This window comes from Erithacus rubecula (assembly GCF_903797595.1).
Source record: "Erithacus rubecula genome assembly, chromosome: 4".
NCBI classification, from domain to species: domain Eukaryota; kingdom Metazoa; phylum Chordata; class Aves; order Passeriformes; family Muscicapidae; genus Erithacus; species Erithacus rubecula.
In genome coordinates, this window is record NC_136686.1 from 16,066,989 (window position 1) to 16,089,839 (window position 22,851).

The following is a 22,851-nucleotide window of genomic DNA, read 5'->3' on the forward strand; positions in this document are numbered from 1 at the left end:
TGTGCACAAATAGCTATAGAAGGAGGGCCCAATTATAAATAAACTGTCCTTAGTTGTCACTTTGCTGTCTCTGACTTCCCACGCATTCAAATGGTGAGACTGATTCATTTAATCTTACTCTAAAGCAGCAAGCCACAGTCAGTTTCCTGACAGTTGATTTAAAAAGTGTATCTGAGCTCTCTTAAATTGTCTTCCCTTGTATTATATTTAGACATTGTGATTAGAGTATCTGTCATGATATGCTTTTACTTTAAGGCAGAAGCTCAAGCTGCTTTCTGAAAGCAAACAGAGATGCTCCTGGGAGCCAAAGGGGCACCAGTGCTGGGGTTCAGCTTTTGGGAGCAGAGATCTTCAGCACCACTTGTGTTGCTGGCTCCCCTGCACAGGCAGCCCCATGAAAACCCGAGTTTTTGAATATGTACAACATTACTTACCATAATGAGACTACTGGGAAGGGTGGAGGCAGCGAAATACTTAGCGGCTGTTTCCAAGGGTTTTAGAAATATAAGCTGAGAAATTCTTACAAGCTTCCCTTCTTCTCTCCTTTCCTCTTCTCCCCCCCCAAATCTTGTCAAAGGCCTGTATGCAAAATCTGGACACTCCTGTCATATGAACATGGCTTTTATATGTTTGTGTCATTGCAAAGCAGATTATAATGACTACACTTCATGCATTTTACCCTAATTAAGTCAGTGGAGGTTTCAGCACAGATACAAACTTGACATGCAGCTCTGCCCTTGACAATTGCCTACCAAAGAGAATACCTGAAAGCTCTTGTTTTGCTAAATATGCTATTTAATATTTTGTAATGCTTGGGTAAATGCAGTCAGTGAATGTAGCATCTTCTACGTTTCTATAGTATTGTGGGGGAAGTTATTAGAATTACACTGAAGGCAGTTTCCTTGTTCCATGACTTGCTTTGCCAGAGCACTTGTCAGATACTGAACTGCAGGTTCCAGTCCTGCTGACCACCGTCTATTATGAGGAGACCCCCAGACTCCAGCAGACTCTCAGACACTGCTCTGATGGCAGGAGCTCTCCAGCAACCTGGCAAATGTGACCATGACCTGGCAGACAGCACAAAGTCAAAGACCTGCTGGACACTGAGGTATGAGGGGGGATGGGAAGGGCTCTGTGTGGAGGGGGAATGGTGTGCTGTGTGTAGGATGCCTGTCTTCCTCTAGCTCATCTACCCTCATAGAAACTTGTGCTTTAAGTTTAGTGTGCAGAAAACTTTAGGTCCTAGGTCCGCATTCAAGTGTTTGTCCAAACGTGGATTGGATTACCATTCCGTTAAGCCTGGTCTTATTCCTTTTCCTCAGATAGAACTCTTGTGCTAGAATTTTTCCACCATCCCTCTGTCTCTGGAGAGAATCTTGGAGACTTGAAGGTGACTTTTCTGAAAAATGGTCTCAATATAATTCCAAAAATACTTTATAATTTGGAGCCTGCTCCTCAACCTCCAGCAGAGATCAAAGAGATCCCAGAAAAAATATTAAGCACTGTGCATTCCTAGGAGCTGAGCCTTTGGCTGTAATGAATCAACTAGCCTTTTATCAGCCAGATATAGACGGACTTAGGGCATTTTGGACCCAAAGGCTACTAGTACAAGACTGCTGGTTTAGGCTTTGTTTTCATTAAAAAGTTTGACTCCAAAGGAAGATCTGTTTCCAAACAGTGTTTTTTACATCTTCCTGTTATTTTCACCTTCAAGCTTGCTCAGCCAGTTGGGTGTGAAAAGCTTGTTCTTGCTTCCTAGTGGCAAGATCATGTGTTGATGGTATGTATGGGGTGCTAATTACTATCTGTCATTGGTATTTATGGGGTTCCAATCACCACAGTGCCCTGGTGCCAGGTACAGTATTGAGATAAGCAGACAAGTTATTGAACGTGGACTCTGCTCTTCCCACCCCAGTGCTTGGCCCCTTCGACTTGGAGACTTTGTCCTCTTGCTCATGCTCAGATGCAGGGCACCTGAGAAAAAGTGAGGTTTGTGCTTTGCTGTGGAGCAGCCCTGGCCTGTGAGCCTGTACCCTTGGCTCCATCTTGGATCCTGTCCTGCTTCCATCCTGGTGGTGTGTGACCCAGTGCAGCAGTGCTGTGGCTGCTGGCACTGTGAGTGGAGCCCACACACCAGCTGCTGCTGAACTCTTCCATAGAATCTTTCCCCAAATCCAGCAAACTGCATCAACTGGGAGAGCTGAAATCAATTGAGGTGCTGCTTCCCAGCCTGTGCAGGGTCACAGAAGGTGTCCCAGTCAGTCAGCATGGAAAACTTTCATCCCTTTGGAGAAAGAAACTCCCATGAAGCAGAGGGCTGCTGGAGCCTGGCTGGCACTAATGGGAAGAATTTCTTCTGGCCACTGGTGCTAAAGAAACAGTTTTCTTCTCAGACAAACTCAACCCTTTCACCAACTTGACCAAAGCTGTGGCCAGAGAGTCAGTCTCAGCCTGATTCTGAGAAAAACACATTCCTGGAACTCCATTTCTACCACTACAGAGAAATTAATATGAACCCACAAGAAAGTGGAGATGAGATGAAAAAATGCACGTCACGGTAGCAGCTAGTTCTTAAGTGAGACAGGCATAAATTTATTTAATGTGGATATAGAAGGGGACATATTTTGTTTCTATTATTACTTGATTGCAGAAGGCTAAAGGGAAATTTTCTCACAACCTCAAGAAAGAAGTGTTCAAAACTAATTTTTAAAATATGAGAATTAAAACAAAAAGTTAGAAAGGAAATTGTGATGCACGATCTGTGTAAAATTTTCTCCCCCTTTTTTTTAGCAGCTCTGATGGTTCTAGTTGATGTCCAAGGGGAAAGCTTGATGATTTAGAGATGAAGAAGAAAGGAATCACATCCTTGGTAAGCCCTGCCTATTGGACAGCAACCCCGGGACATGCTGAAAACGTTTAAATAAGGAATGTGCCATGAACCAACACTTATCTCCTGCTTACCCTCACAGCTATTTCCTTACCCTCAAATTTTCAGGAATGAAAAGCTGTAAGGATCAGTAATTACGCTGAGACTTTTCCTTTGTGTATCACTGCTCATTCAAGAATTTCAGCCCATTACACAAATAGCAGTGACGTGCTCGTCAGGGGCCCTTTGAAGCACAAAATGCCATTGCTGCCAGCTTGTTTTCCTCGGCAGCGGCAGAGGGAGGTGAAGGGATGGAGGCTGCAATGCTTGGGATGCCCTTCCCTTCCTCGCCCTCCCAAGGCTCTCTTGCCCCTCCTGCTTTGCCCTATGAGGATTTCTGGCCTCACGACCCACTTGAGGCCAGGCTCTTTTTGGGACGATAGAGCATTTCCAGATGCTTTGGTGCACTTGGAAAACAGGGAATGGGCACGCAGCGCCCAGGGCCAGCAAGGCAGCGATGCTTGGTTGCTGAGAGCTGCTCCGTGACGCCAGAAAGTGCACAGAGAGCGAGCAGGGCTGGGGTCAGGTTACACTGACACCAAGGAGCAGGCAGAGGCTTCCCGGGGAAAACACGTGCCCAGTAAATAAAGAGGGAAATAATTATAAAGGAGTAATTGACTGAGCAGAAGTAAAAATGGGAATCTGAAAGACTGAGAGAAAAGAGAAGCGCGTGAGATTTTTGTAGATGCAGAGGCTTGCATTTTGTATCTAAAGAAATAGAGGAAGAAATTTAAATGCATATTTTAAAAAAACCAAATCCAATGGGAAATGTGAAAACCCCCCACTTTTATGAGGAAGCCTCTGAAGAGACAAAACTAAATACACAATTCCAAATATCAACCATTTCTTCTTCAACAGTAAAAAAGCCCAAATAATGCATTCTATAGAGAGTTAAAGAAAACTTTTGTAAAATCACCTGGGAACAATGCTGGGAATTGCCTACCCTATGGTTTTTGCCCCTGTCACTGGGCAGTACAAGTGAAGTCTTATTTACTCCAAGAAACATTGCATTCATTTCTTCTCACCACCATCTTGCTTATAGCTGGGTGTATTTATAGAAAGCTGCTCAAAGACCTGAGATGCACCACCACCAGCTCCCAGACCTCCACTCAGTGGCCAGGGGAAAGATAAAGACTCCTATCCAGGGAAATACCCTTTCCCAAGGAATCACAGAATGCTTAGTGTTGGAAGGCATCTCTAAATGTCATGTTTCAACTCCCCTTCCACAGACAGGGACATTTTCATCTACATCAGGTTGCTCAGAGATCTGTCCAACCTAACTTTGAATATTTCCAGGAATGGACCCTCTATCAAAAGAGCCAAATAAATGTGATTGTACTTGTAGAAGTGTATTTTGGTCAATGATAAAGAACCTAGGCCAGATGTTGCTCACTTAGCTCTCATGTAGGCAACACTTGCATGGATTGCAATTGGGGATGGCTCAAAGAGGGCTGGGTGAAGTGATTGCACAGATCTGGTGATGGAGGGGCTGGTGCTTAGAGACCAAAAGACATTCTCAGCCTCAGGGATAATTCAGAATCCCCAGAGACAACACAGCCAGGTACTTGCTGCCTTTTTTCCAGCCTGGTTAAGAGATAACTGGAGTGAGACTATAGGGAAAAGATTCAGGCAATGTGATTTGGGAAAAAAAAAAAAAAAAAAGAAAAAAAAAAGTTCATTTATGATTTCTGTTTGATTTTGTGGCTCTTAAAGCATGTGGAGTGGTGGGACTGGAAATGTGGAAGCACAGTGCACAGACAGATTTTATTAGTGTGACGAACTAGAAAGACTGGTGTGTTTTGGCACTCCATCACTGTTACTGGCCTTTGGTGAGACAGTGTCTTTGGCCAATGCTATTTCCAGGGAGGATTTCTCTGGCTTTATGTATACCCTGCCTGTTGGGCATATGAGAGCTGTGCTATTTAACCCTCCTTCCCTTTGTTTATGTTCCTCATTCCCACATGATCCATAGGCAATGTTGTATAGCATTACTCCCCTCCCCCAAACTTTCCGTTTCAATTGGTGTCAGCACAAAGGAATAGATTATTACTGACACTGATCCCAATTTAATCCTTCCAATAATCTGATTTTTCCAAGCCTATTTATATCCTGGAAATGACAGTAGGGTTCAAAGTGATACAAATACCTGAGCCTGAGTGCAGGTACTATCCACAGCAGTCTGGTCCAGTTTTGATCCTTCAGAATAAGGTGTAACCCCAAATATTATTTGATAAATCCCTTCCCAAGTGTTTGTAGTGCTAGACTGGTCCTTGATTCCTCTTTTTGACTAGCTTTTTCACACTACAGGTTTATTCTCCTGAATACTAGTATCAAGCTGAAGTCCCAAAACAAGTTTTAAATCTCATATAAACGTAGAATTTCTTTTCCCTTTGTGGATTTTAATAACTTTCTGGTGTCTGGAAATGATCTAGAAGTAAAGCTTTCATAGCAGTGTAAGAAGTATAAACCCTTCCTAGTTTGTTATTTCATCCAGCAACCTGAGAACTTTTTTTATTTTCCTGGGCTTTAAGGTGATCAGCCAATGTTTTCTCCCATCCCCAATCTCCTTAAGAAGCTTATTAATGCTTTACATTGAAAATAAAGACAAGCCAATCTGAAAACAAAGCCATCCTTAGTGCTGCATATTGTAAATGTGCTTGCTGGACTATTTCCACTATTAGTAACCAATTCATTTTAATTTTGCTCCTGCTTCTTGCTAGATCTGCAGAAACTCAGTTCACACGTAGCCAAGGAGTAGTTCAACCAGCAGTCAGCAGGTTTTTGTTCTTTTTTTCCCACTCTTATAATTCAGTGCAGTGACTTGTTTATATAACCAAATCCTTTTGTTTCTCCAAAAGGGACTTGGCTATTTCACTTGAGCGACAACACCCGTGGTAGGTGATGGTCTGTTTTTTTCCAGAGCAAAGGCCCCAGTTTTCAGCAGAATTTACATTCCAGAAATAAATATTTAAAGGAATTGTAATGGAACTGAAGCAAAGAATGTCCCTCTGCAGTGTGCACACACACAGAAAGACTTGCACATTCACACTCACACTCACAGTCACTTAGTCTGGGGTCAGATGGTGCCTCTGTTCAAACCTTGAGATATTTTGCTTTTTCTATTAGGAAACTGGGCAACCTTGGACTTTTATACCCCACAAAAACCTTACAAAATATTATTCTTTACTGTCTATGTAGCAGATCACTCAAACATTTATGTCAAAGGCATTTTCTGCAACAAAATTCCTTTCTGCCCCTAAAAAAGTGTGAGAAAGAGTACAATCCATGGTGATTTCTTGGTGTCTTTTCTCAGGTATGAGCTTGAGGATTTTCAGTCATCTCTGGTTTATTCTATAAATAAACTAAAATAAATTACACCAGAATGGCAGTTTTGGAACATACCAGGGCTACAAAACTATCATCTGGCTTCAAATTTGTAGACTATTGAGACTCTGATGTACTTTTCCATTTAAAAATGTTGGATTTTCTCTGATGGGCATAATACTAGGTGATGTCTTAATTAATGATGGTGAAGATCATATATGTGACATAAACAAAAGAGATGCTTTTTAACAAGAATATAAAAAGAGAAGAATAAAATATTCCAATTATTTTGAGAAAGAATGAACTGATTCCAAAAAGTAGAATAATGAAAACTGAAAGGCAAAAGAAGGAAGAATGCAATGTAGATATTGGAGTTACCTGCAAATGTCTCCTTTTGCCAAAGTATATATTCTGTATAGTTTGCTGTATCTTTATATCTTTATGTACACTGAATGATGCCCTACCAGCAGCACTACATCTGTATTAAACTGCCTGATTATAATGCTCACTGAGCACTGTCCTGCCATCAGAGCCTATTCTCCTTTATCAAGCCAGTGCACGTGCAATATTTGTAAAATTACACAGGGATCACCAACTTTGTCCACATTTACTGTGTATATATATATATATATATCTATATATCATTATCTATGGAAAAAATAGGCATTGAGCTAGGCATTACATTAAGTGTAAGTCCACAGAAGGGCAGCTTTGCCATGAGGAGGCTGCTACCTGCAGAGGAGTTACCTGTGCAGAACTGACCCTCTGACACAGCTTGAGCTGGACTCTGACATGTCCTCTTCAAACTGGCAGATGAAAATGCAGTGGCTAGTGCTCATTTTGTTCTCACCCCTGTGTGATCCATATCTGCAGGAATCTTGGGATGGGAACAAGACACTTATCAAGGGACAACCATGATTATCTCTGACTTTAAAAGCCTGAAATATGTAGGATGTGTAGGACCTACAGAAGAATCTGCATCTCACAATCTGACAAAAAAATAAATTAAAGAAATGAAGAAATGGGTGTTGGGGTAAGGGGAACTGGTTGTGGAGAGGAGCTCTAAGGAGAGCTGGAGGGTTACATGGGTTTTTTCCATTCATTCCTGTGTCCAGGGCTAAGCAGGAAAACAGTACTTCTCCATGTCCACCTTATCTCTGTTTTTTCACCTTTGGAATCTGGTTATTCTTAGCTCACAAGGTTTAATTTGCTGACCTGACATGAACATATCCATCTTTCATGTTGATCCTGGCTTAGTCTCAGCAGAAACACAAGAGTGGAAAATAACCCTTCTGACAGCTAGAGACAGTGACACTGAACCAGTTCAGAAGAAATGGAAGGTGGTCACAGCTATGTAGTGGATCTCTGTCTGCTCTCAGTAGTTCACAGTTTAAAGGCAAAAGAGCAGGTGTTTGTGAGTGTGAGCATGGACGTGAAGACACCAGTGGAGAAGCAGAGATAGATGCTTTCATACTCATAGCCCTCACTGCTGAATTCAGCCCTCTGCCGGCACCACTGCAGGAGGCAGCCCTGGCAGAAGCTGACCTTCCTCGGGAGAGACCTTTGGGATGGGTCCGCTGGCCAGGACAGGGAACAAGAAACCTCCTGCAGGAAAGGGGAGACGGTGTAGCTCAGGAGAAGCTCGTGGGAGGGGGGCAGGCGTGGGTAGAGCAGGAAGGCTCCCACTGCCATGGCTCTCCTTCCCGTGCCAGCCCTGCTCCATCTGCTGGCAAGAGCAATGCGGAGCTCCGCCGTTTGCCCGCCGCCATCCTGCCCCTTCTGTCCGCCCCGGTGCCGAGGGAGAGAAGAGCAGACACAGGAGGGAGGACAGCCCTTATTTTTGGATCCCTGCTTTCCTATGAATTTGCCTCTATTTTAGCCTCTAATATGTCATCAGAGTTACAAATAAGGACTGTGCATGCCGTGATCTGCTGGCTGGGAAGTTGATTGCCCTGCTCACCTGTGGTCAGTCAAACCCAATGGAAATACCCTGCAGGTCCCCTGAAGCTGCACATCGAGATTCTGGTGGGAATGGAGTGAGATGGCAGCACCAGCTGCTGCCTCAGCCAAGTGCCCAGGAAACCAGAGTGCAGCTGTGAAAGGTGTTCAGGGAAAACAGGAGTCCTTTGGCTCTTTGCTTTGCTGCTCAGCATTTTGGAACGACATTATTTTGGCTCTTCCTCCATTTTTCCCTTGCCTACTAGGTGTTTAAGAGAACAGGCTGAGGGAAGCTCTGATTTTTTCAAAATGTGAAAGCAACATGGAAAGCTTTTGCTACGTATGAACCTGCATGGTGTTGTGAATTTGGCTTACTCTTCTCTGTACATGAAGATGCAGGATGTTCACAGCTCCCCTATGAAAGGGTTTTTCAGCTCTGGCATCATGGACATTAAATGCTTTTTCCTCTTGTCCTGCCTTCTGCTTTTGGGAAATCATCTGCACCTGGAATTTGCGTCTGCTTTCCGTATGGGAAAAGAAGCATGTTCATCCTGCTGTGTCCCTTACATATGGCAAGTCTGTCAGCTCTGGGTTACAGGCAGTCAGGTGAATGGGGTGGGCTGAGCTTCCCCACATCAGTCGGCTCCTCAGGGAGGGAAGAAGGGCAGCCAGTGTCAGACCAGTGTTTATAGAAAGTTTAGTCTCCAGTGGATTTCCCTATTCTAGTGAAACAATAGGAGGGTCTTGTGCTGTATTATCCATGCTTCCTCTTTATTCTGATATTATCTGTGAATTCTTGCAAATAATAGATGACTGAGACCATTATTGTTTAGGGAAGTAGGAAGATTAAAACATTAGATGGACCTTAGCAGTTTCAATAAACTTATTCATGGTGTTTGTACTTATGCAGGTCAGAAACTAGCAAAATACCTGTTGGAATAAGTAATAACCCTGTGCATTCACAAAAGCAGTTCTCCTACACCTCATTTTTATTAAGAGAGAGCTGCCTCAGTCAAACAAGTGCTAGAGAGTTCAAAACAAAAAAGGAAAGCAAACATAACTCCACTCTTAATGCCACAAGATTTCGGGAAGCAATCCATTCCAGCTCTTCTATGTATCTATCTGCTTTGATACAGACATTCTGATAAAAATTGCATGATGGTAATTAATCAATTGAATTAAAAAAAGCTTTTTTCTTCTTCTTCTTCTTCTTCTTCTTCTTTTCTAAACCTGCATTAAAATAGATTATTCAGAACTCTTGGAATGAAAAGTGCTAGGTCAAAACTCACATTTTTCTAGCAAGTCTATGAAAACTTACTATAAAAAGTCACATACTGTAGAATCTCAATTATCCTGGAAGGCTTATCCGGGTTATGGCTTAAGCATGCTATTCATGTGCTGCCAATTTGTCCTAGAAGTACAAGATGAGCTGTAGTGCCTTGCAAAGCAGCTAAACCCTTCCCTGGGCCAGATGGAATCCAGAAGCCATTCAGTGGATTGATTTGGGTGCAGAAGTCCTGCAGCTTCCCTTCAGACCCGTGCAGAGCTGGGCTGTGCCTCAGAGTGGAAGCCACGGAGCAGTGTGTGTCCTCTGAAGGTCTGGCAGGACTCAGTATCTGCCTCTACATCACGTGCTCCTCATCTGGGAAGCCTTCTTTGTTTAGAAACCTTGCCCTGCAACTGTACAGAGATGGTCAAGGTGTGGTCCTGCCTGGAAGATAAGAAATCTTTATGGGTACCACCTGTCAGGACGCTAAAACCTCCTGCATCACTCGTGTATTATTATTATTTACTGTTTCCTGTTGCTTAGGACCTTTCCTTCTCCTCTTCTTCACCTCAAGTAAAGGGGACCTGTTGATTTATCCATGGGTTTTATAGCTATTGGTCTTGGTAGAACTTCTCTGGCTCATTGTACATCAACATTGTTGATATTTTTTAATGCATATGCAATTAATAAAAATTGCGCAAAACTTTGAAGCTTTTACTATATTCTGGACGGATGATGAATTTTTGTTCTCTGTGAAGTGTTGTTAAAACTTGCTACTCCCAAGGACTAATTACTAAGCAGATTTTACTCTGAAAGAAGAATTTTCTCTCCTTTTCACAGCCTTGTGTTAGAAAAACAAACATACACAGTTAGGCAAATAGGGCCATGCTCCCAATTTTTGTGAGTCTCATGGCATTTAGTGATCCTATTGGTCTCCCAAATTCAGGGCAGCAGTGTGAGAAACTGCACCTCTAGTTTTCAAAAGAAATGCCTAGTTTTTGGGAACAAATGCCTAAATGAAAGCTTGAACACAAGGTAAAAACAGAACATGCAATTTAGGTTTACTTTGCATGAGTCCATCAATATGGGCAAAGGTAGCTTGTGAACTGAAAGCCTGGAAAGGGCCAACTAATTCAGAATAAAACAGTGTTAGTGTGAAATACATGTCCAGCTCAGGGAAGGGGAGTTACGCAAGAGAAGCTATTCCACAGCAACTCCCAATGTGGATAAGCCCTTAATTATTTTTAAAATCTCAGCATTACTAACCCATACTTATAATTTCTAGAGGCCTTGAGTTTGTGGAACAACTGGAGTATGAGATTCAATTGCATTCACTTCAGTGAAGGATACAGTTAAGTATCGGCACATTTGCAGGCTTGAGGCCAGTCATTAACTAATTAGTGTATGGGAACATTTAAATTTTTTCCCATCTGATTTTGCAAAGCTATTTGGCAACACTTGCTTATGAGCTTTTATTTTCCACTTTTCCCCTTCTCCCTTCACAGCAAACCAAAGAACCCGCATCAGAAACAGAAAGACAATTGGAAGTACACTAACTTCCCATTTTCCCCTGGCTGGAGATAAAATTATTTGCTGAGTTTTGCACCTCTTTTTATTTTTTCTTTGTAGTGCAGACATACATACATAGACTTTTAAAAAAAGAAACATACTGAAGGTCGCAGAGTATTGTCTTCGTTCGCGGCCACGCAAAGCCTTTCCCAGCAAGAGCACGCCAGCCGGAGAGGCTGGGGATGGTGGTGGAACTACAGCCCCCAGAGGGCGTGGCGGGGGGCAGCCCAGGGGAACGGGGCAGGGAGGCGCGAGGACTCCTGGGAGTTGTAGTCCCGCGGCCCTGCCTGGCAGCTGCGCCAGCACCTGTCGGTTCTGTGGGAGGCGGCGATGGCTCCGCGCCCCGCTGCTGCCCTCAGGCTGCTGCAGGTCAGCTGCGGCTGGCTCCCCAACCGGGAGCCGCTGAGGAGGCAGGGGAGACCTCTGGAGGTAAGGATCTGCTGGGGTTTTTGTGCCAATCCTGTGGTCCATCCTCGTCCTCCTTGCCCCGTGCTTTTGGCCGGGAGGCTTTGCCATGCCGCTCCTGTGCCCATCCTTGGGCAGAGCCATCGAGTTTGGCTTGGCTGGCGGCGCTGACTGCAGTGTCGGCGTGTGGGGTCGGGGAGAGGTGCCACTGTCCCCCGCAGCCGTGGTGAGATGTCTTGGCTCCTTCAGGTAAAGGTTAGTGGGATAAATACTCATTCAGTCTTTAAAAAGGATCCCACTCCCCTAGAGGGGCTGTAAAGCTTTCTCTAATAAGGGTCTTACAGAGTCCAGCTTTTTGCTGAATTTAAGCTTGCTTTTAAAGTATATTTTTTCCTTTCAAGTTGACTTTCTAGGTCTTAGTGGAGAGAAATGGACAAGTACACATTTGCCTATGTGGCTGCAATAGACTCTGCCTTTGTACATTTCCTTCTTCCCGTGTATCTACTGTTTGCCCAGCCGGAGGCAACTCAAAGTTTCGGGCTGTTCAGACCACTACAGTGAAAATCCTTGGAAATGTTTCCGTTCTACCCTGCTGCTTAATAAAACAGAACGGTGGTCAGATAGCAGAGGGAGGAGAAATGGGTTAGTTGCTTCCTGGGTAAGGTAGAACACTTCTGAACATTTTGGCTGTGATCCTCTGGCAAGCAGGCACCTGGGAAACCATTCCAGCCTCGCTGTTGGTGCTTGCAGCTGCCTGTAAATTCGCCAGAGTTGTGGTAAATACCTTGCGAAAGGACACACTGCAGACCTCCCAGGGCTAAGTGTACATGAGATAGTAATGCCCTGTGCATAGAGACTTGGTTCAATGACACAATTATACTCCGTGGTCCTTTCCTACAAATAATTTGTTAATTATACTGAAGACCGTAGATTTGTTGTATGCATTACTCATGATCAGGGTCACAGGTTCTCAGCTACTGCTTCTGGGGTGAAGCAGCAGGCAGTGGGCAGGCTGAAAATTGTGGGAGCAGAGTGGGAGTGTTTAGCTAAGACTACTGATGCAAGACCCTATTTAAACAAAAAAAGGTGGAAGTGAAGACAGGAGATCCTCCTAGTAAAGATGCCACCCAAAAGAAGATGTGAAGGGCAGGTCCCAGTTCTGCTGGGAATTGTGTTGCTCTTTTAATGGCAGTAAAGTAACTTTGCTGTTGGTCTCTGCAGAAGTTTCCAAACACTGAACTGAACTGGACAAGGAGGCAATTCCCTTCCTGTTGAGAGGCTTGTCAGCTCTGAGTCAGTGAGAGATACAGTTTTGGGTGTGTGGGGTTTGCACAGCATGGCATCAGGACTGCTGTCCTACGGAAAGGCAGAAAGCTGAAGAGCTGGTGTCCTTCATGTGTCAAACATACAGAGAGGTTAAACACAGTGCCCTCAGATCTGAAATGAGGATGATATAGCTAGTGTTAGAGGTGTTGGTTAGAAGTTCTAAACCTTCTACCAGTTAATCCATTACCTTAAAAATCCCAGCAGCCGTCATGGGGAGGTCTCATGGGCTGCTTTCCAAGTTGTACCTCATAGACCAATTAGTGGCACTGCTGATATATTTGTAATAGAAAATAATTTATAGGCACATCTGAATTGGAATAGAAATTAGTTCATAGGGGCATCTCAATCTGAAAGCATTCTCTACACATTCAAAAAACTTTCTTAAATGTGAACAGCACTAATATAAAAACCAGGGATCATACCTGATTTTTATGCCTGCAGCCTCGCTGAGCTTTGAGTGTTTCTCTGTACAAGGACAGTACAAGTGGTAGCTTAATCCAGGTATCAGAACTCCTGCAGTAAAGTCTCCAGAGAAGTGTGATGGCTGGGGATGCTGCTGAAACCCTGGGGCAGGGCAGGTGAGTGAGGAGGAGGATGGTGGTGGTGGCACCAAGCCCTGTGCAGGCAGCAGCAGTGCTGGGGGCCTCTGCCCCTCCCTCCTGGTGCTGAAGGAGGATGGACCTCCCTACTCTACCTTTCCCCACCTGACAGTCATGCTGCAGTATTTAAAATAGGCGTGGACTTCCCTGTTTACCCAACATTAGCACTCCTCCCAGATGGCAATTATGTTGGTTTTGTTTTCTTTTCCTCATACACACCAGAAATCTTGCAGTGCGATATGGCTAATGGGATTATATTGACCCACCTCTGCAGTTGCTATTAATATCTGAAGAAATCCCCAAATGCCTCAGCCACACAGTAGTACAGTTGCCTGCCCATCTTTCTCTTGCCAAATAGGTTTTTTTACGTTAGCAAGTCAAGCAATTACAAGTCCAAATTTTGCTTCTTGGTAATTTTAAGCAGATAGAGACCAGATTATATACAGAAGGGAATATATATATAGAATACCTGATTTTGAATGGATAGCAAGCTGATTTGCAATGTCATTTAAATGGCATCCTAACAGCCAAGTCTTTTTTAAAAACAAAGAAGGCTGAGGGGATTTGAGTGGGCTCATGTCTTTTTCTTGCTGACCATGAAATATAACCTACCCTTTCTAAAAAAAGTGCATTCAAAATTCAGCCCTGGTGCACAGGCTACTAAATTTCAATTGCTGGGTTTATGTCATCATTGCAGTTGCAGTAACTCTGTAAAACACAAGATGAAAGGTTGCTCTTTCCACTCTGAGCTCTTTCCATCCTCCACCTTTACAGCAAAGGTTACCCTGAGCAGTGTGTGCATCTGTCTGTTGTAAGTGTAGAAATACGTATTATTCATAACTTGCCAATGTGTATGCTGGAAAAGAAAAGCTGAATTTATAGCTATATTTCCTCCCTGCCAGGGTTTTTAGAGTTGTGTGTTTCAGTGTTTCCATTATGAACCCCTGTTTTCTGGGGTTTATAACAGTCTTGAAGAGTGGAGTGGTCTTGAACTATAATAGAAAGCATGTAATGTTGCATTTACAGTACAGCTGTAACTGCACATTAAGGAGTGTAATCTTCTCAGTGTACCCTCAGTGTTCCAATAAGGTTCATTGGAGTAACATATACTGAGAGAAAAACAATATTTTATGTTTGGAGTTGGTGCTCTACATACACAGAGCTGAGTGCATCACATGAGGACAGAGAGCATCCACATGCACCAGACTTCCAAAAATTCTTTGCTACACCCTTAAAATACTCACGTGCATTTGCAGGATCCCTCTGAATTACAGCTCATCATAACTTCCCTTTGTCCCTGGGAATTTCTAGTTAGCCTGAGCTGCCACAGACAGAGCTGAGGCTCTTGAGGAGAAAGTCCCCCATTCCCTAAGAAGGATACATATTTCCTTTTTGTACTAGCCCAGTACAATATAAGGCTGGGCTTTATCTGCCACTTGGTGGAAGGCATCGGAAGGTAGGAGGGAGGCTGGGCACTGTAAACTTTAGGCACAGATCCCAACCACAGTGCACTTTGAGAGATGAAGTTAAAAGGAGTGTCAGCAGGGTTGGAATCTTGTTGAGACTAAGTTTTTCTTGATGTTTCAACTCATAACATCAGGTTATTTAGTCTTCCACTTAACCTCTCCCCTTGGCTAATAGGTCAGCTTATTGGGTTCATGCCCTTTTGCAAGTATTGCTAACCTCAAGCATTCAGAAATCACAGATTTACTCTCAGATCTACGAGACTGCAGGAAAAAACATGCATTTTTAAACTGAGGAATTAAATTAGTCTTATTAGTATTTTAGTCCTGATCCTTTGAATTTCACAGCTTCTAAGCACTTTTTTTTTCCCTTGCTTTGAGCTGGACAGTCTTCATCCCCAGTAAAACCTGTATTTATCACAACTGCACAAAGGAACAACCAGAGCTGTAGCAAAAAACTCAACTAAACCAAGAGTTCAGAAAGAGCTTGAGATTTGGAAATGCTGGTTTTTTGATTGCATAATTTTATTTTTTTTTCACTTTTTCTTTTTTTCTCTCCCCTCCCCAGTTACACACGTCTGTGTTGCAACATATCTGCTGAGAATGAGATAGCTGAAGGGATTTCTGATTTGGTGATTTAGTGTACAAGTGGTCAGCAGAAAGGTCTGCAGCAAAAAAGCCCAATGAATGGGAAAGCACAAAAGGCTGAACCAGAGTAAAGCTGCCCGTATGTTGCATGTGCTTCTCTGCCACATATAAGGGGACTGTAATTTGCATGTTAGTTATCTGTGCTCCCTTTCATATGGGTAAGAAGGCCTTTGGGAATATTTGGCATGATCTACCAAGAACTGTTCATCATGTGATGCATGCATTTAGACAGCAAACACACTCTGTATAGTGGCATGAATGAAAAGAAGGTATTTCAAGGTAATTCATATAGTCCCTGCATTTGCCCCATAATGTTCTATGTGTCTTCCTGCCCCAGCTTTGTGTGTTCCAGTCCCTCATACATTTTGTATTCTTACTGCCATCTGAGAATATTAATATTCATTCTGGCTGTTCACAGGGCAGTTATTGTAATTTTGAATGCTTGCCATGGGGAACATTTTCAAAGGTACAAGAGGCAACAGGGCAACAGCATCCCCCACCACATCTGCATGAGTCAGAGCAGCATTACCAAACCTTGCATCTGGTGATCTCCAGGACAGTGTCCTGTGAAGGGGTGTTTCTGCATCTTAAGAAGTGGTTCTGTAGCTGCCACTAAAGAATTGCTGAAGCACTGGTCCTCAGTGATTCATTCCACTGCCAGTTTTGAGTTTCTTTGCAGTCGGGTTGCATTTCTACATGTGGATATAGACTTAGAGCTTCTGGGCTTCTTGAGGTGTGAGAACCATTGCTGTGGCAATAGTTTTTGTCTGACTTGCTTCATTGTCACCTTTTTTTTTATTTCCTTTTTGCCAGTTTAGCACCTCTTCTGTGCAGAGACAAGTGGCAGTAGTAAGATGCAGTACCTGTTCTGGTTTTGGCATGTTTGTATCATCTAATACATTGCACATCTATTTGCTCTCTCTTTTTGTTGTCTTATTCATCTCAGAGGTGCAATTGCATCCAAACCCTCTGGTTTTAGACAACCAGAGATGAGGCATAAAGGAACAGCTGATACTGCCCACAGTTCCCAGATGGGAAGAATTCTACCATTACTGTCAGGCTGAAGGCCATATAACCCATGGGCACATTCTCCATTCACATCTGTGGAGTTTCTTCTGGAAGCATGAGATATTTGAAAAAAAAAAAAAACAACAGTGGACCTCAAGTGAGGAATAGTTTTTTACCTTGTTTGAGGTTCAAGGTTTTTGAGACTTTTGGTCTCAAAGCATTTCCCATTTGTCATTTTGAATTTTGACAGAGTACTGATAAATGCATTGTATTAGTCTATAAGTTTATTTAATTCAGTTATTGAATAAGATACTTCTGTTAAGTTTTTCACAGTTTTTTTTTACTTGTGATCCAGTACCAAAACATAGATGAAGATTTCAAGCCAGGAATTTGTTACCTAGAGTAGCATTTCAATCAGACAAAGGAGGTTAGATATTTTTCAAGGTGTTTAAAAACGGAGCTTCAGAAAAAAATTATAACCTAACAGCTCTTACCATAATATTTTTGAAAACATTTATATGTTTCTCTGCAACTACAAGACTAGTATAGGCAGGGTTTTTTGGCTTTTGCTGTGAATGTGGAACTATTGATCTGTGAACATAAATCCTTATTTATCTCCAGTCAAGTTTATAGGGCAATGAAATTATAGAATTGCTTGAATCAATCAATGTTTTTAAAGAAAGCTATAGAAATATAAACAAGTTACCAATTATTTAATAAAGTTAATTTGCTTAGAAATGACTGGTGATGGGCAGCAGATGTTACACTAATTTCTGCTTTCTATGGAATTTCACTGGGGCTACAAGACCTTAGTGTCACTATTAGCAAAGGTTACTTTATTTTAGAAACTCATTCTGAACTATCACAGCAAGAAGAAGAAGAAACTTTCATTCCTTTTGACCACAAAACCTGTGCCATTTCTAAGAGGAGTTCTTTGAAATAACTAGGATATCTCACAGCTTGTTGCTTTAAGGGGGACTTAGTACAGTGGCACAACATTTAGTTAGCATAATGAGTTTTTTAGCCTCTAAGATACTGGCTGTGTTTGAAGTACCATAACTTTTAGGCAGCTAAGGTTAAATTTGTTTGTGAAGTACAAGTTTGCATAATATTTTAGCTCTCCTAGAATTTTAAACTGCATGCCTGTTTTCTGAGAAGTATTTAGGCTAATATAACCAGGCTCTGACGTGGCAAAACAACTTCAGCGTAAAAGTGTCTTTCTGCTTCTCAGCCAGAAGTGTCATGAAAGTGGCATCCTCAGTGTAGCTTTACAGTTACTGTGTTTGCCTTTTGGAATCCACTTTATTGGAGTGACTTTATTCAAGGTGACTCAGGAATCTCCCATGAGCTCACGATGTCCTTTTTGTGCTCCTGTCTGTTTTGAATGTAGAGCAGGATCATTATTAGTAGGCTCTGTTGCCTTGGTGGTCTGTCTGTTGGGTGGTTTGTGATAGTTTATCATGCAGGAGTACAGAATCATCTGATTAATCTGCTTAATCAATCCTTGAACAGGGAGAGCAATAATTAAGTCACAGATGGCCACTGTAAATCCCTCTATTCCAATACATTATTGTTCCCAGTACTTTGGATATTAAGGTTGTTTTAAATGAAGAAAAAAAAATGAAAAAAATAAAACCTCTGTGAAAGGTGCCTCTGGAATTTTTTTGGTTTTATTTGATTAGTCTACCTTCAAGATGTTGAGAATTCATTTTGGCTCTGGAAAGGTTTTTGATTGAAGATAAATTATCATCATACATACTTACAAATTTTGTTACATGGGCTTTGTTAAAGCTTATACATAAACTAGTCTCTGATTAATCTCTTTTTTAAGCTGTTCTGTGGTATTTTGTCTGCAGTATTTTGTGGCTAAGCTGTCTGTAGCAGAATTTTGTTGATCTGAAGACTATGCTATAAATTTCTATAGACACAAACTGCTGTAAAATTAAAATGTAACATCTTCCTGGACTTTCTTCATCTATCATAAAGTTGGTGTGCCTCAGCCTTAATTAGATTGTTATAGACCTAAAATATATGAAGTAGAATAGCACAAGAGGAATTGAATTTGGTCATTAGGAGGACTGTGTGGTTAGTCTAGCTGGTATAGTCAGTAGCTCCTGAAATATGAGAGTACACTTTCCATTTGATATGCTTTGAAGACAGGTCAAAATCCTTAACGTGATTTAGGTTCACTGGGAAGGTCTATAATCCTGCTTTTTAATAAACTCTGTATTTCATGTTGGAACAATTCTTGTGTATGTCAGGCATTGCTGAGGCTCACAGCCACAGCTGTATTCCTTTGGAAGTTGAAATGCATTGTTTTGGAAGAGCTTTTACAGAAAATATTACTGGACTCAGACAGGGCTGTAAGGCACAAAGGCTTCCTGTAAAACCTGGATTGTCTGGGTGCCAGGTTTTTGTTCTTTTTCAGTTGAGGAACAATTCAGCCTCTCAGACTTTGAATGCTATTGTGTACTTCCCTGTTTAATAGCTGGGAGCCTGTGTGCAGGCTGCAGCTCTGGCTGCTCAGCACTGAGCTCCTCCTGTCATTTGCTGGGGAGCTCCCAGGCAGTGCTGGGGAATGCAGGAGATGGGTCTCCTCACTGCAGGTTTTAGTCAACATCTGTTTGTGACGGGTGTGATGGTGATCGGGGGATTTTATTTGCTGCGGGAGAGAAGAGCGTGGATGGCACCGTGTCAAGGAGCTGCACGCCTTGGTAGATGCAATCTTGAGGGGAGCCTTGTGGATGCAAATGCAGGCACTGCTGCTGACTCACAGCAGTCTGACAGGAAAGGGCTCTCTCTCTTCTGCTTGTCTCTGGCTTCCTCCAGCCTGCGGTTAGGGAGGACTTTGTCTCCCTAGGTCTTTGATACTGTTACCATTCTGGCCAGCGTGACTCCACAAAAGGAACTTGGGAGGTTGGTGAAAAATATCTGTGCTATTAATTGTTAATTAGGATGGTATTTCTCACGTAAAAAGCTTGTAAAGAAAGTTCTCGGGATTGATAAATAGCTTGTTTTCATTGCTCTCTGCATCCCTGGCTCCTTTTCCCCCCCAAGTATCATGTGGATTTGTGTGACTTCACGAGCTGAGGTCCTAACTCCAAGATGATAACTCTAAGCGCCTCAGTGTGTAATTGAGAAGAGCTCCAGGCAGGTTTTAGAATCAATGCTTGCCATCCTTCTTAATGGTTGGAGGTGCCAAGTTAAAATCCTTCAGCAAGAAACAGGTGATGAGGCTTAAAAAATGTAACAAAACAAACCCCACCATCAACAGCAGAAAAAGATGAAAAGAAAATTTTAAAGAAGCTTGATTATGTGTTCTCTTCCAAACTGGATTCTGATGTGAGACCCTATGTTCTTTCTTAAGCATGTATTTAAGAAATATTCATACTTCCTGTCTCTCAATGTGACTGGGAAAGGGCTCCACTGCTTCTTAAAAAACAATTGAGGTCTGTACTTGACCTATGTGGGCTGATACGAGCAGTGCACTTGATTTTAATAGGAGAACAACTGTCCTCTATGTGCAGAAAAATGTATTTTATTAAAAAGCCAAATAAATTAAAGTGAAATTGGAATATTATTTCTTGTCTTCTACCCTTGTGGTGGTTGGTTCAGTTTTTAGAAAAGACTGATTGGATATCAATGTTTGATTTTTTTTTTTTCTTTTTCTGAAAGTCCCACAGGATTGGTTGCTAGTTGGGATTAACTTGCACCCACTGATTAATTCCTTGTATCACTAGTCTTGAATCTTGTTGCAATTGTTCTTGGAGAACTTTTCCAGCAACAGCAGCAAAGCAGCAGAGCTGTTATTGACCTAGAATGGCAGTGGAGTTGTTAACACCTGAAGCAAGGTTTTCTGTGAGCTATGTCTCTATTCTGTGGAGCTGATGAGGTGGTTAACACCTTTTACTTATTCTGTAAGGATCTGAGGCTGGAAGGGAATTAATGCAGTTGTGAAGCACTGAGAACCAAAATAGCAGTGATTCAGTTAGAGTAGAGCCAAATCTTCTTAAAATTAAACTCCATTGTGTTAGAGACTTTACTTTTTTGATACCTATATTATTAACTTCTCTGATAAAAGCAGGAAATATAATACAGAGATATTGGAGGAGCCTTGCACAAAAAATCTAAGCTGTTGTCTTGGGGTAGCAAGAGAAGAAACTACTCTTCATCAGATGTGTTATGAGAATCAAATTTTACAGAATTTCTGGTTCTCAAGGTTACCATATAATTCACAAACCAAGTTTTTGCATAACACTGGTTTCCTTATCTTTCAAATAGGTTGTTTGGGATGAGTGGGAACCCTGAAACACATATATGAGAATTTGTGGTTCCATAAGTAACAATACTGGACAGTTTAGGGAATTTTGTCATGGGCAGAGGTGTTTACTTGCAAGCTACTACTTCTGATGTTGTTGTCCTGAAAATTCTTTGATCATGGAATTTGGTTACTTTGATGTATAACAGGTTGGTGGACTTCTCTCGTAGAAGTGCTTCAAGGTGTTTTCTTTGGTTTACTTTTCTAATTGGACTGGATCAGATACTTAAAACAGGCTTGAGATCTTCAGGCAGGAAAATATGGAAGAAAATTTAAAAATTCATATACAGTGAACAAACCATTTCCAGAAGTCAAATCTTGATTGTTGTGTGCAGGCTGTTCAAGGCGCTGTGGCAGCCGGATTGTGCCACAATGCAGAGATAGTAGATTTTACCATATTGGTGTTAAATCTGATACTAGAAATACAACATAGGGATTGCTGAAGTATCTCTGGAGAGATTGGTTAGTGTTGCCTCCAAGGGGGACAGTGCACTGAGCCAGGCAAATTTGCTGTAGCCCTCATGAGCTTGAGATGATACAGCCCAAACAGTGCTCTGTGTGGACTCACCAGTGTGGCAGATGCTGATTTATGGGTCTTGTACTACCCCAAAAAACTGGGGTTTTCTTTCTTTGTTCTTTCTTTGTATAGATTCTAGGAGTCACATTTGACCAGTTTTCCTCTAATTCTTCCTTTTAGTCATGGTGATTTAATATTACTTAGTTTCATTCTTACAAGGTATAACATTCTTGGAAATTAAGTGCTAATAAAGTTTTATATTGCAAAAATGCTCTATTTTAGTTAATTTAGGGAACACCACCATTGGTACATCAGGGCACCCCTAAAGTGCCTTTATATTTTTCTTCCATGATCTGTAACAAGGTCAGGCTGTCTTCCCCATTTCTTTTCCCCACACATTCCCCAGTTCCCCATACTGGAATTCTAAAGTCTATTCAGCAACACTGATGTCTCAGGCGGTGGGTATGTAAATATTTACTGGCATGACAGTCAACAACAGTGGGAGGGGGGAAATTGCTACATTCTACCACTCAGGGAACCTTCGAGTTCTGTCTCCTAGAGTGCAGCCGATGAGAAGAGGAAAGTTTTGCAGTTTGTGCTTGACATGTTTTTGCTTTCTCGGTTCCTGTTTTGCTGCAGATGTCATTCATCTAGCTGTGGAAGGCTTTATCAGCCCCTGTGGAGGCTTTCCCCTGCACACAGCACTGGAGGCTGGAGCTGTAGTGGAGGAAAATGGAGCCTGTAGATCTTCTGGCACTTGCCTCCCTAGAAATGAACAGTACCACAGTCACCCTGGCTTTGCTGGCAGTCTTCCTGGTCCTGCTGTATTGGTAAGTGATAGTGGTGAGATGGGTTGCATATCAGACACAAACCCTGCTGAAGCACTGCCAGCATCTGTAGAGTCTTTTATCCATGAGGGAAACTGGAAGGTAATTTCCTAGGAGGGAAATGGAGGGGCAGTTGGTTTGGATGCCGAGAGTGCAATAAATCCTCAAAAAACTCATTATGCTTTTAGAGAATTCTCTCCTTGCAACATTGTGTTGTAAGTACTTTACCAAGTGCTAACAAAAATTGTCTTCTAAGTTAAGAACTTATTTGTTGGTTTCTTAATAATTTCTTTGGGTAGGAGGAATATTGGTCCAGAAAGAAACCAAGTAGTTGTTGCACCTCTTCTCTCTACTGTTCTGCACACTTGTTCTTTGGCTTAAGTGTACAGACACTTTAACTGATGCTTGAATTTCCTCTCTTGTTCTTTCCACACTGACTAGTGGACCCAAATCAGAATAACAGCAGCCCTAATGCTTAGCACAGTAAGCACTGCAGTGAGCTGTGCTGAAATGAAAAAAAAAAAATCTCCCCCCATCCTAATAATTATTTCAGAAATTATATTAACTGCACTGGGAGTGTTTTTCTAACTTTTTACTTGCATATCTCTTAAAATCCTGCTTCCCAGTACAAGATTTTTTTTTCCTCAGTTGTATGAGTGTTTAAGAAAAGATTCAATGATTGTTGCAGAAAAAAAAAAACCAAAAAAACATCCAGC

The 22,851-nt window shown here is 42.1% G+C and overlaps 1 protein-coding gene and 1 long non-coding RNA gene across 2 annotated transcripts in view; both read left to right on the forward strand.

The window, feature by feature from the left end:
- Positions 1-969: 969 nt before the first annotated feature.
- LOC306801239 lies at positions 970-10,158 on the forward strand. The gene is made up of 3 exons (XR_013774029.1): positions 970-1,108; positions 2,794-2,869; positions 9,604-10,158. It is a non-coding gene; the product is annotated as an uncharacterized lncRNA (long non-coding RNA).
- A 1,196-nt stretch (positions 10,159-11,354) lies between these two features.
- Positions 11,355-22,851, forward strand: part of TBXAS1 (thromboxane A synthase 1) — a gene marked incomplete at its 5' end in the record, with an annotated part of 235,184 nt that continues 223,687 nt past the window's right edge. Inside the window, 3 exon segments of the mRNA XM_079304104.1 lie at positions 11,355-11,424; positions 11,427-11,453; positions 21,948-22,138. Coding sequence (XP_079160230.1) covers positions 11,355-11,424; positions 11,427-11,453; positions 21,948-22,138 — 288 coding nt within the window.